Source organism: Heliconius melpomene, chromosome 17, assembly GCF_056956725.1.
Source record: "Heliconius melpomene rosina isolate 202511_hmr_F chromosome 17, ASM5695672v1, whole genome shotgun sequence".
Taxonomy (NCBI): domain Eukaryota; kingdom Metazoa; phylum Arthropoda; class Insecta; order Lepidoptera; family Nymphalidae; genus Heliconius; species Heliconius melpomene.
Window position 1 is genome coordinate 444,492 of NC_140405.1, and position 27,416 is coordinate 471,907.

Below are 27,416 nucleotides of genomic sequence, written 5' to 3' on the forward strand. Positions count from 1 at the left end.
TTATAAAATACAAAACTTTATTTCAACAATAATTACACAATTACATAATACTTTTAAGACACGAGTCACATTTAAATTGATGACACTAATATTACAATTTATAAACAAACATTACTTATTTAATAATAACTATTTTGTTGACATCTTAAAATATCTACATATTTTTTTATGATGAGTAAACATTTAAAAAATCATGCCAAAACAGTTAATAAAAGTATAATATTGATATTTTTTTTAAATACAACAAATGTATGAAAATATTTCTATGTACAATATTAAAATATTATTTGTGCTCTTTAAATCTTAATTTTATGTTAGAAATTAAATTAAATTTTGTGTGCAAATTTATCGTCTATGTTCTGTTCTTTGTATAAGTTAATTTTTAAATATTAGAAATGTTATAGTGTATGTTAATTAAAATATTTTTTTATTTGTAAAACACAACTACGTACACATATTAAATACTTAATTTTTTTTATTGCTTTTTAATAGAATTGCGTGACATCTATCAAAAAAATCTAATTAGATAAAGAAGTATCAGTCATTTATAATTTTCGTAAATCTCAACAACCTTTTAAAAGCAAACAATAAGGGCACAGATAATTTAGAAAAATAATAAATTAAACATGAAAATAACTTTAATTCTTTTCTTGCTACCTATTCTTGGCCTGGTTTTTCCTGGATTCAATTCTTTTCTGCAGTGTAGTTAGTAAGCCGGCGAGTACATTGTGGCCCGGCAGCCGCTTGCCAAATAAAAGTCTTTTGACTGAGTCGTCGTATGTGAGCAGAGCGACCATGTTCTGTAGAAGAAATCCTTGGCAGTATTCTAATAGTTGTGCAGCGCCGTATACCTGAGAAGAACAGTTATTAGTATTTTTTAATAATTATGAAGTAAAGCATTTAATTTAATCTAAAGGGAACACTGTTATGATAAGTTTTTGGTTTGTAGGTTTAAAAAAAATTAAATTTAAATTAATATTAAAATAAATAAATTTTGAGATTTTTCAATCATATTACTAAGGGAAATTTACAATTTGTACATTGTGGCCATCCTAGTGCAGTGGTACAGCACTCGTGGGTATGAATTACCTTTGCCTCTGCCTACTCCGCTGTATGCGGAATACAACATCAAGTTAAAAACAAATATTAAACCATAGATAACACTCACTTTAGCATGAATATAAACAGACACCAAATTATGTAAGTCCACGGTCTTAGCGGCCCTCGCTTCACAGTGTCGCTGTAGCGGCAGTAACTGGAAGAAGGAGGCAGCAGCGAGGACTTCGAGTACGTCTCCTGCTGGTAGTTCTAGTGAAGAACACCCCCCGGAGTAGAGGTATTTCATTACTTGCTGTGGGTAGAAAATACAGAATATTTATAAATAAGTATATTTTTGTGTCACAGTTGATTTAAATGTTGTTTAACTTGATTTTTGTCTTTTTTCTCAAAGCTTTTCGTGTTTGGAAAGATAGACAAAGAGAACAAAGTGCAAGGAAAAGACCACGGAAATGAAAGTTTTATAAACATAATATATTGATCATCCATCACTTCCGAGACGGCGCGCGGCGCCACAATGTCCTAATTGTTTTATATAATGTTATATACCATCCTTGTATTTCCTATTAGATTCGAGCCTACAACCTCCTGTAGGGAACACATTCGCAAACCTCAAATATGTGGTATCGTATATCATTGATCTGCACGAGGGGCGGCGCGGCGGCGGGCGCGGGCGCGGCGGGCGCCAGCATCGCGCGCAGGCGGGGCGACTCCGACACCAGAACTATCTTGTGACCGTAGAAGAGGCGGCCTTCCACCCTGTTATAGAATTGAAAAAGTATACAAATTTTAATATATTTTACTTCCTAGGTATCCATTATGGCTACGTATTCAAGGTTTATAGACGACGGTTTAGAGCTTTCTAAGTCTAGCCCCATTCTTACAAGATTTTCAAAAACACACATAATCAACGTTTCAACTACAGTGAATCTCACTTAAAAGTAAAATGTTATATGTTTATAACGGTAAGCCTTACCTACAAGGCACAACGGTGATCTCTTCGACAGCGCAGGTTTGGGTGCCACCATGACAGGTAAAAAAATACAAAATAATAGTTTATACTGACCTAAAAGTAACATCGGCAAGTGAAGGATTATTCACATAGGAGGGGTCGACCCGCGGGGGCGCGGGCGCGGGCGCGGAGGGCGGCGGCTCGCGCACGGCCGGTACAGGTTCCCAGCCGTAACACGCACATAGAATGTCCGCTAATAATAACACTGTGCCTTCCTTCTGTTGGAATAGATTAAATTCAATATAAAAAAAATTAAATATTTTTTTCACTGTTTCAATATGGAAACTAACGACTTTAATACGTAATCGTCAGTCAAGATATTGAAATATATTTTTTTTTTATCATACACACATAATATAAAAAAAATAAACTGCTAAAACGAATCAAACTATATATTATCTATTTAAATCCGTTCAGCGGTTCTGGAGATATGAGGTAATAAAGAATATTACATACATACATACATAACATACAAGATACGGGCGAAAAACATAACCCTTCCTTAGCAGTCGGGAATAAATAAAATAGTAATACGCAATTGAGCATACCTTACTGTAACGTAATATATTGAACAGCAGAGGGAGGCACTCGTAGATGAACTGCTTGCTGTAGTGACTGTCGTCTGACGGGCACACCTGTGCAGAATAATGAACGTAGAGAGAGTTCAATTTGAAACTCCAGGCCTTTTTAATATTTATATAATTTACATTCGAATCACAGTAAAGACACAGTTTACTGACATATTTTTTGATTTTTCTAATTGAGAAATAAATCAAACGAAGAATCTGCAAGTTTTACGTTCCCTCAACTACTAAAGCGATTGCCAGAGAATTCAATTTAATATGTAAGTAGAACATAATAATAACCTGCAAGAAATCCTGCAACAGCTGATCTATAACATGATCGAGCGAGGCCTCCGCCGCCGCCGCCAGCGACAGCGTCCACGCGTGCAGCGACCACGGCACGCCCAGGGCGCGCAGCTCCAGGGTTATATCTAGAGAAATATGCATAAATTTAAATTATTTTATACAGTTCTACGTCTAAATTGAAATATAGCCGAATTTAAATCTGCGCTTTTTGTATACTGTAATTTGTATAGATACTTTCAACATGTTGATAGCATAAAACTAACTAAATCATGTACCCACCATATAACTACACCCCAACATACCTAGCTACTCCAAAGTCAAAGTCAAAGTCAAAGTCAAAATATCTTTATTCCATAAAAATGCTTAACATTCACTTGGACATGTCATAAAAGATAAAAAAAGCAGAACAAAATAACCAAAAAAAAATGTGCAATTTTGACTTGAAAAAAGCCCGTTCAAATGGTTGAGCTCATGAGAAGATACAGGCAAAGAAACTCATGGCCACTCTTTTTAAATGCCAACATTTGTTACAAATTACAATTACAATTAACAATTTTAACTTAGAAATAGAGCAACTCATTTCCAAACATCTTTATCGCGAACATAATCTTTAACAGAGTAATAAGCTTTTTGGCAGAGCCTGTGCTTTACCACTTTTTTAAATTTGTTCAGTGATAAATTAACCACGTCGTTTGGAAGTTTGTTATAAAAATGTATACTTTGATCTACGAATGAGTGAGACACTTTATGGAGCCTAGAGAAGGGCACAGCAAGCTTATTTTTATTTCTTAAATTATATTGATGGAGGTCACTGTTTTTATTAAATTTATTAATATTCTTATGCACATATACTAAGTTGTCGTAAATATATTGGGAATGTAGTGTGAGGATGTTAAAGTCTTTGAATTTATTCCTTAGTGACTCCCGTGGACCCATTTTATAGACTGCTCGGACAGCCCGTTTTTGGAGCACAAAAATGGTATCTATGTCAGCGGCACTACCCCAAAGTAATAGGCCGTAAGACATAATGCTATGAAAATAGCTGAAGTATACTAAACGCGCGGTGTCAACATCGGTCAGTTGACGAATCTCACGGACAGCATACGCTGCCGAACTAAGTCTACCAGATAAAGTTTCTATATGCGGACCCCATTGTAACTTAGCATCTAATGTTATACCTAAGAAGACAGTTTCATTAACTACTTTAAGTTCCTTATTGTTCATCAAAACCCTGGTTTCTACTTGTTGAACATTCTTAGTAAAGAACCTGATACATTTAGTTTTACTACTATTTAAAAGCAAGTTATTGGCACTAAACCAGTGTAATATCCTAGAAAGAGCATTGTTTACATCGTCAATTTCCAATAGCCGTCTATTAACCTTAAAAACTAAAGATGTATCATCTGCAAACAACACCATTTCACAGATATCTCTCATAAGGTGAGGTAAGTCATTAATGTACAAAAGGAACAAAAACGGACCCAGAATAGAGCCTTGTGGCACCCCCAATGCTACAGGTGACCCGTGTGATAGTTTCCCGTTGACATTTACCTTTTGAATCCTATCACTTAAATAAGAAGTGAGAAGATCCAAAGCAATGCCTCTTATACCATAGTGGTGTAGATTAAAGAATCAAAACGTTCAGTATTATTTGTGGACAGTGTAATAAGATTGTCCATCGCCTTGGAATACTCTTGTATTTCGTTCAATGAATTGACATACTTTTTATTAAGTATATCAAGGGAGTCTTTTAAATAATTAATTTCACTTTGTAGTGCTTGTGTATCAGCTTCATAATTTAACCTACACTTATCTAGTTTTTTTGTGCACATTTCTAAATCATCATATAGTTCCAATTTGTCCTTACTTAATTTTGCACACTTGGACATATAACTATGTTGTTTTATTAATTTTTTAGTTTAGACAATAAACTTATTGATTTTTATGTATTTCTTTAGTTTGTTTCTACTGCAGTGAGGCAGACTTGATCCTTTTTTAAGATTGAATAATGATGTGTCATTCTTGGTGAGATCAATAATTGAGTGACTATGTCTGTCCAACACAGGAGAAACCAACTGCGGGGCACTCTCAACTAACTCATTATACAAGCTAATATTATGTAACACGGTAGCATTCTGAGCATCCTCCTGTAACTTAGTAATGAGTGTGTGAGCCTCTCGCAGCTCCTGCTCCAAGGTAGTTATCCTAATAAGGGCCTGCTCATATTCATCGCTGCACCGGTCAAACTTATCTACTAAATCTTTGAGAGTATCCCGTTCCTTTACAATTGTTGTTAATTCTATGTGTATAGCAGTCATTTCTTTCTTAAGCCTAGTATTATTATCTAGTAACTGTAAAAGTTCTATTTCATTATCTTGCCTTTCACACTGTAATTGGGCACACAAATCCTTAGTGTTTTTTAATTCTTGTAAAGTCAGTTGGAGTTTGGACTCCTCCTGACGAGATAGTGCTCTGCGAGTCATCATTTTGAGTAAAGTATTTTTTGAGTAACGTTAAGGATTTGGATTATATGCAAATAACGGGTAGTTTATGCACGACGGAAAACTAAGCTTTAACTACTAATTTACGCAAGTAAACCACAATTAAATCAACGTTATATGGTTTCTATAGCACCTAATAATTAAAAACAATGATAAAAACGCGTACTTACAGTAAAATATACTTAAATATTATGCCGGCACACTACCAGTCACTTACACAAAGAACACTTTACAATTCACAATAAAATCTATTTAAAACATAAAAACTATTATAATTACGCAAGTAACACTATTTGCTTAATTAAATTTAGCAATTATTGTGAAAATGGGCTTCAAATTGAATTAAATTACATTAAATTAAAATTCTCAGTCGGAATCAGCTGTTAGCACCGGGGTTGCCAGAAGCGAAAAAATGCTGACGGATAACAAAAACTAACAGCTGACTGTCCCGGTAAACAAGAATTCAAAATTGAACCCATATTCCTTCCAATATCATCACTAAATAAAACTATGTTTTGTGCATTAACTAATGAACTAGGTTCATGAATTGATGCAATTGATTGAATTGACTGCTGTGACCTGAACCTACTACTACTATTATTATGAAGGCTGTCACACAAGGGGTCGGTCAAGGGGACACACACCGGAGTACTTGCAGGCGATTGCTGTGATGAACGGGCACAATCACAAGAAATCCAAATGGAAAAAAAATGAAAGTTCTTTTTACCCAAATGATCGGTCTCAGCCGCATAATACATAGCGTCCTGCAAAGCTCTTTGCTGTTGTTTCGTGAAGGGGGGAGGTCTTCCCGATGAAGGAGGGGCGCCCTCTGCCAGCACCTCCTCTAGGGACAATATGGCTCCTCCTCCAGCTCCTCGTGCTCCTCCTCGTACGGCTGCTCGAAGACAGGCGCGGCGACCGTGAGTGCAGCATACTGCTACTGCACTGTGTGTAACGAAGATTTTATTGCTATTTATTTTGTTTGTGTCAAATGTTTTGATGAAAAAAAAAAGTAATAGCTATGCTAGTAGTTTATGTACCTAATGTTTAAAATATGGTGATTTTTTCTTATGCATCTCAGAATAGTCATTTAAGTTCTATACATATTATAGAGTACTAACACAGAATTGGATAAAAAATATTACTTTACTAAATATACTGATATAAAAATCTTTTACTAATAAGCAGTAAAATCATAAAATAATATAATATATAAAAATACCTGTAACAGCCATATTGCGCAGCGGCAGAGTAACAAAGTGCGTCGTTAAGTTGCGTGGAGAGGAAGGGGTCTGCGCCGTGTGATAGCAGCAGCTGGACCATTTCTAAGTTCCCGACGCCACATGCCATCTGGAGAAAACAAATGATGATATTTATATATACACGAAGTACAATGTTATAAAAAGGTTTTAGTTGATACTACGATATTTTTCGATTTTCAAATCAATAACATGAACATCAATGAACGACCAACTCCTCCATTACCTGCAGCGGCGTCAGCGTGCACACGTCGTCCCCCCGGGCCGGCGCGCCGTCCACGCGCGCGCCCGCCGCCAGCAGCCGCCGCGCCACCTCGACGCTGCCCGTGCCGCCGCCGCTGCACGCGTACACCAGCGCCGTCCACCCTGGGTACGTATACACATAATGTTAATATACCACTATAGAATCCCGCACACAGCCAGGTAGGCAGAGGGAACCTAGTGTTAAGACATTTCATTCCCCACTTTCCATTGAACTTTGGGGCATTGCGTGTTTAGTGGCGAGAGAAAGAGACTAACCGACAAGAACAACAATAAAATCAAGTTCCATACCAACAGAAGGCGGCGTATACGCAGTCGTGGAGCCAGTTGAAGAAGAATTAGGAGTTGGAGAAGCAGACTGGGGAGAGCGCGGTGAGAGTAGAGCGCTGTGTTGTGTTGCGGCGCCCGCTGTCTCTATGTTGGGGTCGGCTCCGGCTTCTAATAGCATCTGGATTTTTTAAATATAGGTTGCAATTTTTTTGTAATTGTTTGAAAAAGTTATGTATGCATTTAATATTTTTATAAAGGTTGAGTATTTAAAATTAATTTTATTGATTAATAGTAAAAGTGTACACAATAGTATTTTACATAAGAAAATCTCCCTAGAAATTGGGATACAAATAGAACACAGACTAATTAATACCACAGATATTTTCAAAGTGTGTAGTAATTGGTATTAGGATCCAACATTAATATAAATGAATGAGATATAATTAAACTCCGACGAGAGACTGTATCAACAATCCATTACATTATATTTCTGAAAAAAGATAATAATAATATGTAATGAGACACTTACAGCAACAACTTGTTCATCACCAGCCAACGCGGCCTTCATCAACGCCGTCAAACCTCCAGCATCAGCGGCGTTTATTCCCGCTGGTGGTAACAAAGCACGCACACCGGCCATTTCTCGCCCACTTAGTAAAGCCCTTTGTGCGACGCTTAACGCCGCCCGGGAGAGCTCGTCGGGGGTGCGCGGGTTACGTGACCAGGAGGGTTCTATTGCTTCTTCAAGGCTATTAGATTAATATGTGAAAAAAAAAATATATGAATGGTTTAATTTTTTAAACATTGACAAGAACTATATGATGTTTTGTATAAACAGGGGTGAATATGCAATTGAATCAGGTATGTGTTAATCGTCACTCAAAAGCAATTATAACGTCAAAAATATTTTGTTTTTAAAATCGAAAAATACAAGTCTTATGGACTAGTTCAAATTAAAATCTTGTCTAAATATCTTTTTATTTTAATAAAAAGTACCATTGATTAATTTAATTGCATCTACTTATGTATATTAAAACAAATACATATTAGTAGCAATCTCTCTCACTTCACTTTGATATCTGCTAACTTACCCTAACAACGATTCTATCGTATAAAATTATTTTTAAAACTTATCCTAAGCATATCATCAGTTTTGCCTGTTGCCTTACGAAATGTAGCCTGCGTTCAGTTCCGCCACTCAACACGCAATGCTTGCGCATTAATATTTATCTAACTATTAGTAACTACCACTACTAATAGTTAGATAAATATCTAACAGGTTATACTGGACAATCAGCAAGAGGCAATAACAACCTCGCTGCCAGTATTACATGGTCTGCATCAGGTATGGGAGAGAACAAAAGCGACAGGTACTCAGTCAATCACTGTAGCATTTACTGACCCATAAAATGAATCTGTCATTCCCGTGACTATTTAAATTATTCTTAAAAAATATTTTAAGATATTAAACCAACAACAAACCTAACAGGTCTCGGCGGACAATCAGCATGAGGCAGCAACAACCTGGCAGCCTGTAGTACATCATCAGCATCAGGCACGGCGGGCGGCGGCCGCAAGGCAGAGTGCGCGCGCGCGACCCTCACCCACTCCCCTAACGGAGGTAGGGCCGCCCCACGCTCCCCCCAGAGGGCTGAGCCACAACCCGCACCCGGAGCGCCCGTGTGCTCTAGCTGTAATTCATATAAACAAAAGCGTATAATTTTACTATTATTATATTAAAAATTATAATAGGAAACTTGACAAAAATATATATAAATTATAATATTTTTATTTTATTATAATATTTATTATATAACAATAAAAATAAAATATTATAATATTTAATTTTTATTTGTTTTTTAAATATTGATATTATAAGTTCTTAACAATTTTAAATACTTTACAGTAGTCACTCAAAACAACAAAAAAAATTAAGCAAGCAACGTGTGAAAATGAAGCTAATAATTGTTCAAAAAAAGATTTAAAAAATATATTAAATGTATACCTGCGAACATCTCATAAAGTAATACAAAGCTCGTTCAGCGCCCGGCGACAGCGGCGGGTGTCTGGGCTGGACTTGACGTAACACGGCTCTTAACTCTGCAGCCGACCCCGCACAAGTAGTCAAGAGTACTGAAGTACCTGAACCGATAATAATATATTAGAAATGTGATGAGGACACCGTAACTTTGCAGCAAAAAGTATGGCTCAGAGTGAAATAAATCTGACTATGTGTTAGTAAACGAAATAAAATTTAATAAAAAGGATATAGGTACCTGATATCCCTGAACCCCCCGAGCCCCCTGAACCCCCACTGTTGTTTGTTCCTGCTGATGCTGCAGATCCTCCTAGTAGGATGTTAAGAATTAAGGTATTTGTTACAGGTGCTTAAAAGTTAATTTTTTAGTAGTAATGGTAGATATTTAGTTAGTTACATTATGCATATTATAAGTTTAAAGTAGTAAGATGTAAAGGGTAGACTATAATTTTTTTGAGATTGTTATTAGTAAAGAAATCTATTTTTCGTCTATGCTCATATTTTAAAATTTATATATAACTATGCCCATTACTATGTAATTTTGGGGCTAAGGCTAGCGAAACGTCTAAACTTCATATATGTATTCATATACTGAACTTCATATACTTCATATCACAAATTAGAAACCAAAAATATATTTACTTACCAGATCCATTAGTAGTAATACCAGAATCATGGCTCATTCCGAGCTGACGATGTTCAGTTCTGGGACCGCCCGTTGAGGAACCGGAGCCTAAGGAGCTCATGGACTCCCAGCGCGAGAGTGATAGAGCTCCTGTAAATACGATTAATAAAATAACTGTTTGATTTATAATAATTTTATTATACAGGTGGAATTGTCAGCACCACTTTAAATGAAACCACAGTTTTAACTACTCTATAAAAGCCTAAAATAATTCAGAAAAAGAATAATTCCCAAAATTTCTGTTTAGCCTTGACGACATACGTTCAAACTGTATTAAGATATTGTAAGACGCAACCTGTATACAAAAAATACATTATAATGGTTATAGAGCAACCCTTGCGTCTGTCAAAATGGCTACTGCAATAGTATACCAAAACCACATACTTAATTTGCATCTTCGATTATGTATGAAAACTGACTATACAATACCAAAGCATACTAACCGAGATCAACCCTCTTAGTATATTAATACTGGAATGCTGCACCCATGCAGAAGTAGATCGATAGTTACAACCCACAGACGATGTTTCAACGGAACCGAGGTCGAGGCCGGAGTCCGGAGAGAAACGGAGGTGTTAGAGTAGTCGGACGAACCGACCAACCGTTATATTGCTCGTATCTATATAATACTACACATAAATACGCGTATTACATAAAAGCACTAACCAGAAGCTACCCTCCCAGCGTTCAGGTGGCTGTAGGGCTGCAGCAGTCCCCACAGGTCTGCGCAGTTGGCAACGGCGCGGTCGACGGCGGCCGGCGTGACGCACGCGCCCGCGCTCGCTGCTACTAGCGCTGTTTCTTCCAGGAGTGTCTCTAGGCCCGCGCAGAGGTAGATCGCTGCGTATCTATAGTTGCGAGGCAATAGTTATAATAGAATGTGAGGTGACAAAACAAACAATGCGGTAACAAAACGCAACTCACTCGTGCACAAAAGGAGCGACGCGGACATCCAGCATCCATCTCTGAAACCGTCCCGGCGCTAGGGACGTGCGCGCGCGCGCCGCCGACCCCAAGCGGCGAGCCGCACTGCCTGAAGTCGCGTACATTGTTGCGGCGCGTTGACAACCCTAGAGATATTCTTTATGCATGTAAAACTAGTTTTAACCTGCGGTTTCGCCCCCGTGGTTAAAGAAAAGTACCTTAAAGTTGTGAATGACTGAAATTCTCATTGTCTTATGCAAAGTTAAAAGCATAACAACATAAGAATTTTTCAATTTGAACCAATAGTTCCTGAGATGAGCGCGATCAATCTAACAACTCTTCAGCCGTATAATGTTAGTATAGAAGTATAGATTACCTTAATACACGAATCAGCAAGTTGCGTACTGAGCACGATGCGGAAGGCGCCCGCGACCTCGTGCTTGGAGCAGAAGCCGAAGTTCTGCGAGAGGCGCTGAGCTTCACGCGCTATGCGAACTAACGCTCTGGAATGTTTCAACTACAGTTGTTACCTATACTATGTGAGTTTTCGTCACTGAATTTTAGTTTCTCTCTGCCTACCCTGCTGTATCCTTCATACACTTACAAACACATACACATACAGCAAAACAAACCTCTGAAGTAAATAAGCCAGTCGAGGCGGTGCATCCGGTGCCATTCTGGCAGCGAGGTCCCGACAGCGTCCCGCTTGTAGCACGCGACTGACTTCACTCGGAGTCCACGGGACACAACGTAGTTCTACCAACCTGTAATGATATTTATAAATTATAATTTATACACCGCAGTTATCTTAATGACGACAATAAATATCGTCACAATCATTCATAGTTGAGGTACCGACGGACCGACCCTATCAACTTAATAATAAATAATAATATTATTTGTTGAGTGAAGTCAATGAGTTGGTGGTGATCAGTTGTTGGTGATCACTCGTAGCGTCTCTCATTTGATTTAATATAGAGACAACTACCACTATAATTAAAATAATTAATTTAGCACTTTACTATTTATTATAAGTAATTCGATCGAGGTCCGCATTTATAATGTATTTGTCATACAAAGAGAGTATTACCCCAAGGACAGCACTCATATAACGGTACCCACTGGCCCAGCTTCTAGACGTGACTTAAATTGTGTGCGTATTTTATAGTTCATAGTTACTGTTTATTCTGCATACATTTCCTGGTTTTTGGTTTGAATACCACAAATGATTTTCTTTAATCCAATCCGATGAAGCAAAGTGGCATGTAGTTTTAACGTTCATCGTGGAAGATGGAAGTTGACATTTAATTTTTACGAGCTCTTTATTAGTAGTAAAATAGTAATACCTGTTATGCGAGTCCACCCATACAAACTCATCAGCGCTGGTGACGTTAGTGCACACGGTGTCCAGGGAGGGCTGGCGCACGAGCGGTGCGCGCCGCCGCCGCGCCTCGGCCGCGCTGCCACTCTCTATAAATAATACATCATTTTAAATGATATAACTATAAATTAATCAACAATATATTGTTGACAAATATGTATATTTTATAATAATAAAATATATATATCGAAATAAGAATAAAACATATAAGGTGGTTGGCGTAAGTAATTTGATAACATCGATGGTACCCAGCTAGGTATGATAACTACGATGAAGGGTAAAACAATTAATGAGATAGATTGGCAAAGCGGGACAGCGTAGACTGCAGTATTCGTGGATTCGATTCTCATTTAGGGGAATAATTATATTTGTATTGTTTATATTTAAAACAAATAAGCGGCGTTGTGATCCATCACTGAACATTCAAGTCGTGAATTCCGGTTTGTGGATCAATTGTCTATTCATCCATCATCATCTGTCAATATTATATTCAGTCTGTAATAAGGTATTACCCAATGTCCATGCGTTTTATTATATTTTCTTGCCAATAAATATATCTTGCCTATTTTCGTATTTTTAATCAGAAAATATACTTTTGTTAATTTCTAATACCTGGTGCCCCATTATTACTGCCACCGCCGGCGCTCGACGCTCCACTTGTTGCAGTGCTGCTGCTGTCCCTCGACCGGAGAGTCAGCTGCTTGATGGCTGATCTGATGTCTTCGAGGCCACCTCCACCCGGCCAGGGTGACTGTAACTATAGTGTTAACAAGTAAGAATATGCACTTTCTCGAAATCGATTAAAAAGCTATAAAAAATTAAAATTACATATAATGTTAAATAGATTTCCTTACTCTCCAAGTAGGTATTACTTCCAGATTTCTCAATCAAAGTTATTACTATTTCGTAGTAATCATATACCTTATTGTGCGGTCGGTGTTTCGTCCTGGCGTGAGGCGGTTGCCGACTCCTCCTCGGTTCCTCCCGGCCCGCCTCCCCGCCCCCGCTGTCCGACATGGACGCGTGACCGGAGGACCTGTTTTCATCAGAGCTACTGTTGCACTCCCGGACACCATTCTGAAAACGTGTTTAAATATATATAAAAAAAATCTAATATAACTTTTAAGGAATATGCAAGTATATCGTTTAGGTCCTTAGATTTAGTACCATCGAAAAGCACAGTAAAGAAAGCAAGTAATTAATTAATGAAAATGGAATTCTGTTGTGTAATAAGACATTGCCCATCAGTCTTTTTTAGAGGTAAAGGTCCAAAAACAATCACAGATCAAAATCACAAACTATTTAAATAAGGGAAAAATAAATGAAATAAAAACAACCCTAGACCTAGACAAACACTTGTATAAAGCTTAGCTTAGTAAAGTTTTTGTATCACGCTGTATCCATATATGCTGCTATATTGTGCGGTCGGTGGAGGGAACTGTTCGAATTCAAGACATTGTGGGGTAGTGGCAGAACTTATCTCCGCACTCTGTGCTACCAGAGCAAGGAAATTTAAATAATTAACTGGCCCGAGTGGAGATAGAAACAACAGGAAAAGCACATACGAGTATAAATGATAAAAATACTCTTAAAATACGTATAAATATTTTCCATCATAGATAGATTATTAATTTAACAACGAGCTAAATATTTCTTAGAAGGTTACGGTAACCTGATAAACATCTCATGTTATTGGAATTTGCCTAACAGCTTTGGGTATACCCTAACGGTGCGTACAAGCCGTAAAGCTAAACTAAAATATTTATAATATTTGATTCCTAGAGTCATAAATAAATATTCTATTCTTATTAACACGCTTTTATTAGGTCGAACTGCACCCGACCATGTAAGAACAACTAGGAATCTGAATTACACGCACTTCTAAATATCGTATCATCAGAACTTGGCTATTATATGTAGATTAGATGACCAAACAATATTACTGTATCATAAATGTTATTACAAGTTTAGAACACTTTAATAACATTTAATGAGCATAATAATAAACTCGATATGTTTATCAGCAGAAAGTCCAAGGTTCCATTAGCCATCTTCCAATACCATCGGTAAAAGCGATTTTTTAGTTTTTTAAAACTATTAATTAAAAAATATTCTATTTAAATACATGTATGTACATATATGTAAATATTTAATTTTAGTAATATTTATTTATAATATTCAATTTACTTGAGAAGTATTTGTTTTTTACATGATGGTATGATAGCTAAATGAAGAAAAGAGAAGACTTAAAAATATCTTAAGATAGTCGTCTTAATATATTTTAAAAAGTCATTAATAAAACACTATGCTATTTTTACATTAAGATGTACATATATTTTACCACCATGTTACAGCAAATACGTCTCAACTAAATTAAATATTTATGTTTATATCTAAATATTTAATTTTAGTAATACAGGTATACCTGTCATCTTCATTCGCCGAGCTTATCTAAGCAAATGTATTCAGTATTACACTGTACGAGACCGCGAGTATATCTGCATTTGTGACGTTTCCTGCCCTAATGACGAGAAGCAGCTTGTTTGTTCATTACTAACACTGATAACTTTGTAAAACATGACAAAGTAAAGTACCCAACGCGTAAGAACAGTCTGTCCGTCTGTCCCGTGGGTCACCAGGCTGTATCTCATGAACCACGACCACGGAAGCCAAGTCCTACGCTGAACCTAATTTCATTTTACACCATTTACTTATTGAACTGTACACGAACCATTCAAAAGTTACCAAAATTGAGTAATCAATGAAACATGAAATGTTGGAAGGCGACACCTGAGGAGTAAGTAGCATTGTCAAAGCTTTCCCTTTCGGCGTCAACTTCCCACCATTACGCGTCCCCGCGGTATCTGAGATCGTGGGACTCCGTTACAAACAATGCTTTTATATATTTTTTAGATAACACTTTCGCTATTACGGTCGGGTAATTTTTGTAATCGCTGTGCGTTCACTAATTAATGAGATGCGAACGAACTTGATGAATGGTTTCTAATAAAAAAGTAACTTCGTTTGATGTCGGTGCCGGTTTAGATACGGCTACTTGCTGTAAGCTTTTGTTTCACGCTGTATCCCGCGTACAAAGGGGTAAGGAATGAAGACTTAGTACCGCGGGTTGTTAAAAACATGAATATTCATGAAATTTTCTCTTTTATAGCACAAATCATTGTTTATGATTAACAGGTATATTGTCTAAATGGGGTGGAAAAAAAAGTCAAGTTAACTACTTGTTGTGGGGTTATCTCACTAAGGGTGTATTCGGCATGTCTGTTATTTCGCTTTCAGCAGAATAGTCAAAGCAATACTAGTGTTAGGGCACTCCGTTTCTCTCTTTCCGCCAAATTTTCGAGACATCACGTGTCGAGTGCCACGATCACGGGGGCCACGGGACATCTTGTTACCAGAGCGAGGAATAGTAAGTGAGAAGGAATTCATTCCCACGAGTGCGATTCAAACCCACAGTTGCTCGCGCTTACACCAGTTCTTTCAATAAGCTAGCCAGTGACTTGGCAAGTGATATAACGATTGATCATTGGTTGCATTTTGCGTCGATCTGAGCGACTACAGGTAATTTGAATAAACGCTACTCGTAACTGTTATTGGACGTAATAGAGGTCGAGAGTAACGAAATAATTACTTATGTAGGTAGGTATAAAAAAAAATCTTAGAGGCTTTTAATTAATTGTAGTGTGTACTAATACACTAAAATTTTACCATTACGCTTTATAAATGATTTGCATTACATGCGTGAACTAAATAATTCCATTAATTTAGGCAGAATTAAGTAGAATAAACATTCATACATACAAACATTGATACATTCAAATTCATGATATTAACGGGGTTATGTACTCTTGTTGTAGCACGATATCGAACGCAATCTGTCCGGTAAGAGCGGCGTGCGCGTGCGCAGTTCTCGCTACGAATTAAATCCATAATACATGTATACTGGTATTATTTATTGGAATACCGTAATTACATCCCTTCAATTTAACTGTAAATAATTAAATAGTGGTTTAGTATTTATGTACTAAATAAAAATTATGTTCTATCCATTTTCATAATATTATTTTTTTTTGCTTTTGTATAGCTAAGGCCACCCGACTCTCCTTTACATACGTGTAGCTAATAATAGATATAAATTACTTAGTACAGCGTGTTAAGCGTGAAAAAAGACTTAACAATTAACAGATACATTATAAACTTTCGGAAATGTAAATAATGAATTAATGCAATCCATTTAAATTAATCTAAATGATGAATTAATGCAACCCATTCCTCGAGCTAGATGGGGTGACGATATTCGCAAAGTGGCGGGCAACGGTTGGATGCGAAGAGCTGAAGATCGAGCTCAGTGGCGTGCCATTGGAGAGGCCTATGTCCAGCAGTGGACTAGGACAGGCTGATGATGATGATGATGATGATTTAAGTTAAAGTTAATTTAAGAGAAAGAGAATGAGTCTTTGAAGTCTCTTCTGTCCTATCTATTTTATTTTTTTAAATTTATCTATTTATTCGGGATACAGCGTGTATTTGAATTCATAACTAGGTAACATAAATATAATATAAGAATTAATCAATCACTAGCGACTCAAACGCGGCTTCGTCCACTTAAATTTATTGTTATATTAAAGTCAAATATCTAAATTTGACATGGATTGTAGCCTATGTGTTATTCTGATATGTAAGCTATATAAATGTAAGGTTTCATCCAAATTCGTCTAGAAGGTTTGGACACAATAAATTAATACATTTCTAATGGTAAGTAAGATTTAACAATGTTCTTACTTGTACAGGAGCAGTTTCAACCGGTCGGTGTTCGTGTTTGGTCCTCCGTTCTAAGGCGTAGCTGCTTTGTACCGGAGCGCTCCTCACTGGCGAACTGGCTACTGTTATCTGCGACACCGCTGATACTGGCTTCAGTTGAGCGCCGCTGGGGGCTTCGGGGGTTGGGGGTTGTTCTTCTGTATTTGCTGTAAATTAAATATTTGTTTAGTTCATTACATATCTTTCTACATTTATTGAGTTAGGCATAGAAATTAGTAAATAATACAATAACATTTTTTATAAAACGTGTAAAAAAATTAATGTAGCGGGAAGGGAACCCGCGCCTTTTGGAATCCGTCGAAGCGCCCTAACCACTAAACCATACGTTTTTATCAAGTTACGGCGAAATTATTATACGCTTGTCACAATTTATTTACGTTGTTAGTTATTATTTTTCACTAAATTAAATTGAATTTACTTAAAGTAAAAACAATATCTCACGTTAATACATAATATGTACGTTTTAATGATGTTTTCTTATAGACTACGCAGTTATTACGTGTTATTAGTTACACCGTAACAGTTTTTGTTAGTGAAAGTCTTCACTTCCGGCCCTTATTTAATATGACTTGGTAATTTACACATCTTGTTACTTTATTGAACGTACCGCTGTAACTCGCATATACAGAGAGTTAACACATTGCGTGTGGAGTGACAGCACTCAAAGCCTCGTTCTATATATCAAAGAAAGGTAATTATATTTTTTCTTTTTTACCGTTACACTAAATCCCGGCAGCCCCTGCGCCACGAGTCATATGCATTAGTAAATAATATAACATATACCGTACAAGTCGTATACGGAATCGTTTAGTACCCGCGTACTACGCGTACTACCCGTACGTACTCGCGCAACCTGCCTTGTGCTGAGAGAGGTACATGATTATAATTCATATTAAATTACTGTTATATGAATCATTTATAAATTTAATTTATTGTTATTTTGAACTTACACAATGATACACGTGGCGCAGTGAGGCGTCTGACTGTAAAGGCGGTCGTGAGTTCGATCCCACTTGGGGGAATAATTAACAATAATAATAATAATAATAATATGTAATTTAGGTTTAAAGTAGACAAATTGCAGTGCTGGGTTCCGAAATGTCTCGAAAGTTCACTGGTACGTGGAGTAGATTGTATTAACATTAAGCTCCCTTTGTCTACTCTATTATGCTATATTTTTCTAATAAAGTTACAACTATTATAATATTCTGGCGATTGGCCTCATTTGGTTAATGCAATTTGGCCCCGCGGGTAAAGCCGCGGATAAGAGCTAGTGAAAATAATAATATCACTTTCGATTACCCATTAAGCCATCAGTTCCCATGAGAAAAAGTATAAAGATTGCATTTCATAGTCAGAGTTCACTTTTCCTATAAAAACTGCTAGATTTCCCCCGAGATCGGCGGCGTCGATAGATGAGTGAGCTTGAGATACACTATTTTATAGATTGTTTTTAGGGCGTTCATAGAAAACGATTAATCTATTATTTGTTATTCTTCTTCGATGTGAACGTCGCTTGTTACTCGGTTATAATGTGTCTATGGCGAGATTATTTAACTATTCAACAAGAAATAGTAACTGTAACGTTAAAGTATATATTTATGCTAATAAGGCTCTAGAGTTTGGTTGAGCTGCTGGTTCAAATTGTAAAATTCCTTTTTATCTTGAATTGTCCAATTTATAGAAGAATGTAATAAATACACCGTTTCGATGTAACTCACATGTGTCATACAACGGGGATATTAATTAAACATATGAAATTTAACGTAAAAGAGTTATATATAATATTTTATTTAAATATTTAATATTTTTCATTTCCCTCCTCTTTAGTCCCGCCACTCAACAAGCAATTCCTCTAGAAGTAAAGTGGGAAATGGAAGTGTCTTAATGGGAACAGAGTATCATAAAAGCTGCGTTGTCGATGTTTCCTCTGCCTACCCTGCTATGTTCGGGATACAGCGTGAACCTAAAAAACACCATACCAAGGATTGTTTTCAATTTGAACTAGAACTTCCTGAGATAAGCGATTTCAACTAAACCCTGTTATGTTTATACTTGTAGTACACAAATATAAACATACTTTAAACAGACGAAGACCAACCACTTCGGTAGACGTTACCAAAAATAATGAATTAATAATAAGACAGATTAAGCAACTAAATTACGATAAAAAACCTACTATCTATGTAATTTACCTACGTAAAATATGTTAGTTCAGCGTATGATATGCACGAGACTTGAAGATATCGTCTAATGATAGTCTGTTATGGTCTGATTCCCGAGACGACGAAATACTTGGTTTCCGTCAGACCGTTGTTCGTGGAACGCGTGAAGTTATTATAGGTTTCAACTTAACGTTAGTTTAGGATGTCTTGATAGTTTCAATGGTTTTGGCTCTTTGGTTAATGATATTTAGCATTCTTTACCCAAAGGGTAAAACGAGATTGTTACTGAGACTCCGACGTCCGTCCGTCTGTCTCTCCGTGCGTCACCAGGTTGTATCTGATGAACCGTGATATTTAGTTGAAATACACAAATGCTGTATGTTTGTTGCCAATATAAAACAAATACTACAAAATTAATATTTATTCATATACAAAAACGTGATTTTTACTGTTTTTGTAGATACTTAACGGCATGGATGGCTTCCTGTGCGAATTCGACTCGCATTTGTCCTGTTTTTTATTCTTCGAGGACTACTACTACTACTGCAACTACAAGGAAATGAAATTATTTTAAATACAAACATTCTTCTAACGGATACTCAAGCCTATGAACACGTTACAACAGCTACCACGGTCACTTGCGGTAATCTAACTTACGTCCTAAAAACTAGCCTACTTCATTTCTAAAGAATTGTGTAGGTTTTTGGTTACTTACCATTTCCTCATATAAATACTATTTATATTTAAATATCAATAAACAGGTAATATCAGTGTTCTGAAGCACAAAGATCTTGGGTTTCGTAGAGCACCTTCAGTAATGCTCGTACCTACTTGCCTATTTACTTAGTGACCTAGAACGACTTATGTTACACTTGTAAATGAGCGCGTCTTGTAGACTGTTACTAATAATTTACATTTTGTTATTATATCATAAGACTCCACTGTAACATACACAGAGCCGATTGGTGCTAAACACGGAATACTATGAATATGAAAGAACGAGACCGATCGTTAGATAGACACCTAAGAAGCGTTAAATATGTTCCTCCATCTAACTTTTATGAGAAAATAAAAACTTAAACGTGTGTTCAAAAATCATAATTAAAACCAATATATCAAGAAGGCACATACGCTTAACAATCGGCTCAGTAGGCAGCGGTGGTGTAGTAGCTCTGTGCGCGTGGGGGGGCGGCGATAAACGCCGCGCGTGGACCGCGGCACCCGCGACTCGGACGCGTAACGCCCGAGCACCAGAGACGCTGGCACACCATGTGTCCTCTGGTCTGCAGCTGCTTGAGGGTCTGCAAGGAGACAGTGAAATAAGTATACTATTCCCTGAAGTTCTAAGCGACATGGTTCGTCAATTTGGCAGGTAAATTCATTATTTTTATTTTCTCGCTCCTAGACATCCAGACAAGCGCGGGCGCGTATCCGACTCTGCAGGAAGTCAAGTGAATTGTTTATCAAGATGATAAGGAAAGAATAAATTACTTATTTATATGTAATCCTCTCCTCACTGATTATTTACCTACAAAAAAAATCTCAAAAGAAATATCAGACGAAGATTCATATGTAAAGTAAACGCGATACCCCATTGTATACAAACTTTATAGCAACATTATAACATTTTAGAGCTGTTAGTAAGTATGTTAAAAATCATAAGTTCCAGGTGAAGTCATCTAATGAAGAGGATCCAAATACGAAATATGTAATTATTGAATATTTTCGCAGCAAAACAACTTTGGAACAGCCCAAGAGCAAGTGCAGGAAGAGGTCAAACGTCTGGTTACGATCTCCAGATGCACCTGCCACCTGCCTACACTGCCATTATGTTAAACGATATACAATAATAAGATCGCGATTCAAGTTTGTTTGCTCAACTGCGCTTGCAGTCGATCGCCACTCGACTTGTTACAAATGAGATTCAAAGATAAGTAGCTAATATTGGTTAGTTGGTTGTTGTTTGCGCTGTTAATCTCAGAAACTAGTGGTTACAACTAAAGATTTATATTTGTAGTTGAAGATCAGACTACATTAAGTAAATCAGGCGGTACGTGGGGAACGGAGCGACATTAGGTCCCCTCGGCCTACCTGGTCATAAAGGAAAATAGAGAGAAGCTGCCTTTTTTATCAAATAAGAATTGATCACTTATTTTTAAATTTGTAATAACCAACGAGGTCCCTTTCTTTTAAAACTAAATACATAATTGACAATATTCGAAACAAGCATATTATATAAAGCAGATAAAAAAAATATTTAAAAATCTCATATAACGGTAAACAGCAATAAAGTTCAGCCGATACCCGTTGGATGGCGTGACGAAGTCGCCGCGTCGACGCGCGACGGCCGCGTCGAATCGCCCTAATGTCCTTCCCGACCAACTGTTTTCTGACTTACTTTTGTTTTAGTTTTTTAACTTCACGCTTTGTCCCGCAGCGGGATAGGCAGAGGGAACCAAGTGTTAAGACATTTCATCTTCACCCACCACACAATTTTTCTTGTCACTCGAGCGAGCAAACTGAAAATATTACATATTTCATTTTCTCAAGTAGGAATCGAATCCAAAACCTGGTCACCACACAATTTTTCAACAATAAAGTGCTACTATTGTTTAATCATGGTTATTTGAAAGAAGACCCAAACATGAGAGGAGATAAATGTTTGATAAAAGGTCCGATTTCCACTTGAGATAATTGATTATTTTCTTTTAATTATTACTATGAATCATTTCTTAGTTCTAGCCAGAAGACAAAACCCGGCGTTGAGTTTCGCCGTTTAAGACGCAACGTCTCGAAAATTGGGCGGTTAATGGGGTTCGAAATATTTTAATACTCCCTCTACATACCCTGATAAAAGCGGGATACAGAGCGCGTTAAATACAAGTTTTCTATATATAGGCATATACTTTAAAGCTACATAATTTCCTATTAATAAATGAAAGTGTCATTATGAGGCGAATGAACTCGTGGGTAACCATTAATAATTATAATAGCTTTCCACTCACTAAGTACTTTTACACTTTTTTCAACTTCACATCGTATTTCTCACAGCAGGGTAAGCAGAGCAAGAGGGAGCCTAGTGTTAAGACACTCTGTGCTCCACGCACCGGCAAACTTTCGAAACAATGCGTGTTGAGTAGCGGACACAACGCCGCGGTTCGTCCTATCAACAGACCGTTGAGTTTATAGTTAGGTGTGCCGACGGGATACCATCATATTGGTGCAGTTGACAACGAGATAGTGTGTTAGAAACGATGAAGATTACGTACTTTATGAGAATGCTTATATTTTGTCAATAGTATATTGAAATAGTATTCGAAACTAAGAAGTAACATATTTAGTTCCGGAGAACAGAGAGATTTTTTTAGTAGTCTTCATGTGACGTTAGGCAGGAAAACCGTTTAAGTACGAGCCGCCCGCCGGGACTGTACTTAAAGTCATGGTTAAGGAACATCAAGGAATGGACGGAAATTAAAACCGCCGTAGAGTTCAGTATTAAGATACCTTCCTCCACTTTCCTTCCAATTTATAAGAAATTGCTTGTTATATGGCAGAACTCAACGCCGCGCTATATTAACACACAGTAGAGTTTAAAAAGTGATGAGATAAAAGCGAAAGTGGAAAAACATCTCATCACAACGCAGGAAACGCAGAGTTACTTATACGAGCACATCGACTAGAGCTCGTCGTGGACGTGCAGGTATCTACGCTTCTTGTTTACGTGAACATTGTTGCGCAACGTCACGGGAAATAGATCATTAAGTTCATTTGCTTCCTTTTAACATGTTTTTTATATAAATATAAACAAGTAATAAAAATGAAGTAGATAGATAGAGAGGCACACCGACGTGTTAGAGAACCGTCAAGAAGTGCACGTTACGTATATAATATCTATACTTAGTCTTTCTTTCATAATAAGTATTAGCGTAATAATTATGGAAAATTATTTTAAAAATAGCATAATAGTAATAAATAGTGAAGACATACATGTATGTATGTGTATTTATATAAACTCTGAACTCAACGCCGTGCTTTGTCTTGTTAACACAGTGGTAAAATGAAAATAATTTGTTCCCTCGAGTAGGAATCGAACCTACAACTTAACCGTCACGCTTATAGTGAGACTGGGCCACGACGGCCTTAATCGTATAAGAAAAAATATATTTTTTAAGTGACAATTTCAAACTAAAGGCTAGTATGAGCGTCGTCATTGAACATCGTCCAATAAAATTGAGAAAACTTTTAATAAAAAAGTTTATTAAAATTTTAGAGTAACTTACATATATAATTGTGAAACGTATCTCTTTACGAGTTGCTGGACTTACACAATAAGTTTGACAGCCTGTCGACTTACAGCGTCCGCGATATGTCGTTCGCTGAAAATTAAAACGTCAACAGAGGAGACGAATTAAATAAGAATGAAATTGACACAAACGTATTATGTTTTAGCCGAACCGATTATAAATTTGGCATTTATTTTCTTTACATTTATCTTCAGACTCGAAAGTTGGAAATTGCGGATCCATTGGGGATTTTAAAAGTAAATAGGTAATTCTTTTTTGTCAGCTTGGCACTGTATCCCGCATAGCAGGATAGACAGAGGTAACCTGGGAACCTAGTCGTAGTATATAAAACTAACAATTATTTTTTTTGTAGCTTCACGCTATACAGCGTACATATATCACAGCATAGGCTCAAGGTAACCTACTATCAAGACACTCAATTCCTCATTTTTCCTCCAATTTTTGGGATATTATGTGTTAAGCAGCAGAACTCAACGCTGCATTGTTTCATTATGAAGCCATTGAAGAATAAACAAATCGTAATAGAATTATAGCACAAATGTTTTGAAATGAGATAATACACATCACATGAATATTCTGAAGTAAGGTCTGAGGCCGCTATTGCCAGCGATGCGTGAACTTAATGTGATGCGGACCAGAGCAAATTGCAGTCGAGCGATAATCGACTCTACACCAACCGTGACAGTGTACACAGGTACAACATACATACACATAGGTATATAATATATCAACGTCCTTGATCATGGAATATTTCACAGAGAGGAGGCGGTAGAAGATCATGAAGTATTTAACTTTCTGCCTTTCATATATTAAATCGCTACTGTATATGACACTAGATCGGTTAACGTGACATCGCCCCCATTGTTAAATGGCAATAACTATCAATAGTATATGACATATTCCAAGTTACATCAAAACGACTAATGTATTTTGTAGCCTTCCCAGATAGGAACTAATAGAAGCCAGTCGTGGCACCAGCGAGTGACTGTGACCGCTACAGCTTGTAAGTTCGATTTCCAATCGAGGAAATAAAGTATTTTATTCTTTCATTCCTTTGCTCTGGTATCGAGGCAAAATTCAGCGTTGAGTTTCGCAATTCATCACGCAACGCCTCCAGAACTCGGTGGGAAATAGGGAACGGAATGTCCTAACACTACGTTTCCTCTGTCTGCCCTGCTATATGCAGGAGACGTACATACAGTCCAGATATGTCGACGCAGCGGTTCTTGAGTAATATAGAGATGTTACTATACAAGTAATCATCTTCTTTTCCTATTTCATTTCGCAACTACATTGGGAGAATAGTTTTTTAATCGTTTGTATCGTCTTTTCATCTATTTCATAAGAATAATGATTGGGACTCATGTTATTGTGTCGTCCTATCTATTCAAATATTTATTTTTATAAACATTCTAAACTGTTTTGAATATTTATAGTTTCCCAAGTCAAGTAATTAAACATTTCATTCAATTTTTTTTACAATATACTTACATATATGAGAAAATACGCAAAAAATCTGATAATAAGGAGAATTGTCTGCAAAATTAGAAAGTAAATCCCTTGTGAAATCATGAAATGATGATTTTAGAATAAAAATAGTTATAAATGAGGTTCTCAAGGAAGTTATGTGATCAGACAATAATTAAAAGCGCAAAAGACAAAAGACGGCAAATAAGAAAAGGTTATAACTGCATACTGTGTTGAGTTACACCGTGAGAGGCTGTTGTGGCTCAGCGGGACTGCTTAACGCGGTAGTCGCGTGTTCTATCCCGAGCGTGTTCGATCCCGGCAATCATTATATTTAAATTACTTTCGCTCTGCACTGCAACTTTCCCCACAAAACCTCAAATTCAGGCGGCAAGCGGAGAACTGAGTGTCTACACTATATTCTCTCTGTCTATTCTACTACAGGTTACAAGAAGAGAAGTGCTTCATAAGATTTTATAATGTTTTGGCTAAAATGAAATTTATAGCAATTTACTTTTGAAATGAAACAGATATAAATATAAAAACGAGTCCAATACGGCACATCGACCAAACAAGTTTCGATCAAAATATATCGTTAATTTATTAATGGGTAATACTCGTATATGTTTCATATAATTCGCTTTAATAATTTTCTTTAGCGTCGTATGAATAAGAAAATAAATGAGAGTTGGTTTAATGGATTTGGGAAACTAAAATTTTAAGTAAGTCATATTGCAATGAGAAGTCACACGGGGTCAACGACCAAGCAGACGATTTTTATCAAAGGAATCAAAATATAATTAACTCGAATGCTTCCCGCAGTCGTTTCCTCGAGAGTCTCGACTTGAGATTTATTTATGTAACCGACTACAGTGATCACTCGCTGTAATGTACGTTGTAAATGCCAAAATATCTGTCTAAATCTTACAACAACTGTGTCAGAAATATGATAAAATATTTATGTAACGCTTCTTTCTGCATATTCTACATTACAATGCATTTCATCGTTTCCTGGAGTCACAATTCACACTCACAATCGTTCATTAACGAACTTAAGTCACACAGTAACGGTATAAGAGAATTCATTAAATTTATATTAAACAGGTGGAATTGAGGTCAAAATATCTAATAACTAGATAACTTAATGTAAATGAGAGCATCTTACCGTTTTCGCCAGTCTTGAATGAAACTCCAGTCACATTGATCCTCCTGATCTAGGACCGTAGCCTCGTTTTGGTCTTCGCGTCCATTCCCGTGAACCAGCTCAACTAGTTGACGAGCTCTTTCAAAGTTCCCCTCAAATTCAACTACCAAAAATCCATCAGAACTCAAGGATTCCCGAACGTCTTTTTTGTATGTCGCATCATTTATGACAACTTCGTTCTCTTTTACTTCTTCAGTCTTGATCTCTGAGTATATCGCTTCTGGCACTTCTATTTCGGATATCAGCTGCGTCCCTCCTTTGTCAACATCGGTATTGGGCTCGAAGTTTCCTGAATTGGATACTTCGCGATTTACATAAATAGCTTCTTCTTTTTGTGATTCTTTCTGTTTATTTTCTTCTTTCTTTTGCTCGCTGTGCTTACGTATAATTGAGTCTCCGAAGTATATAACAACTTTATTGTTATTTTGAGTAATTTTGTTAGCCAGGCCTCCTTCGGTAAGAGGAATGTTCGCTTTTCTATTTCTTTCATGAGACAGTCTCTCTGCTAACTCATCATAGCAAGGCGGGCGGTTACTGTATATTTTTTTATCAGCAGCCTCCTTGTTCGCGGCTATCTTCTTTTCCACGCTTTGGTATACCGGGGGACGGCAGCAGTCGTCTTGCGAACCCCATTGCTTAGGTTCACTGTAGATGTGTTCGGGAGGGGACGCTGCTCGTTGCAACGGTATATATTTTTCATGTACGTTTTTAGAACTAGGTGCTTCGTTTTTCCTAAAATTCAAGACACTTCTACGAACATCCTGTTCATTGGTAATTTTTTTCGACCGCGAATTTCCAAGTAGTTTAAATATAGGTTTATGTTCAATTTGTCTGACACGATCTGTGCTGGGTGCCTTACGCATTGCGAAAGGGCCTTCATCTGCTTGCTGATACAACTGTTCACAGCTGGTGGACTTGTGTGGAGACGCGCGTGTCTTGGCCGGCGGGATCGGGTCCCTGCTCTGCCAGTGCCGCACTGACAGCCTCGCGGCGCCTCGTATAAACTTCATGGGTTCCCAGGCCTCGGCCTTCTTGAGTATGAAATTGTCGCACATGTTGTGTTTTGGTTTGCGAGTATCGGCGCGGCAAGACTGTAGCTCTCTGCAAAGGAAGCAAGAGCAGCGCGCCGGACACAGCATGACTGTTCGAGCGCACCGGCCGCACTGCCGACGCCGTCGCTC

General features: G+C 37.2%; 1 protein-coding gene across 1 annotated transcript; it reads right to left on the minus strand.

Annotated features, from left to right (window-relative positions):
- LOC146529769 (ankyrin repeat and BTB/POZ domain-containing protein 2-like) lies at nucleotides 1-27,416 on the minus strand. Its single transcript, XM_085200138.1, has 25 exons — nucleotides 26,197-27,416; nucleotides 20,392-20,561; nucleotides 17,057-17,241; nucleotides 13,178-13,333; nucleotides 12,869-13,013; nucleotides 12,222-12,345; nucleotides 11,508-11,639; nucleotides 11,252-11,378; nucleotides 10,876-11,021; nucleotides 10,618-10,799; nucleotides 9,913-10,041; nucleotides 9,501-9,576; nucleotides 9,234-9,366; nucleotides 8,711-8,919; nucleotides 7,758-7,977; nucleotides 7,250-7,406; nucleotides 6,924-7,063; nucleotides 6,661-6,788; nucleotides 6,166-6,383; nucleotides 2,935-3,062; nucleotides 2,617-2,703; nucleotides 2,123-2,286; nucleotides 1,668-1,815; nucleotides 1,169-1,351; nucleotides 1-851 (listed from the first exon to the last, which is right to left on the minus strand). The coding sequence occupies exons 1-25, from the start codon at nucleotides 27,372-27,374 to the stop codon at nucleotides 654-656; spliced, it is 4,863 nt and encodes a 1,620-aa protein (XP_085056264.1). The 5' UTR covers nucleotides 27,375-27,416; the 3' UTR covers nucleotides 1-653.

Excerpts from the sequence above, each read along its gene's own strand:
- LOC146529769 (XM_085200138.1), bottom strand. The coding sequence starts at position 27,374 with ATGCTGTGTCCGGCGCGCTGCTCTTGCTTCCTTTGCAGAGAGCTACAG. Across the intron at positions 10,042-10,617 it reads CGCTGGGAGGGTAGCTTCTG|GAGCTCTATCACTCTCGCGC; the intron begins GTTAGTGCTTTT and ends TCGTATTTACAG. Across the intron at positions 1,352-1,667 it reads TACGATACCACATATTTGAG|CAAGTAATGAAATACCTCTA; the intron begins GTTTGCGAATGT and ends TTCTACCCACAG.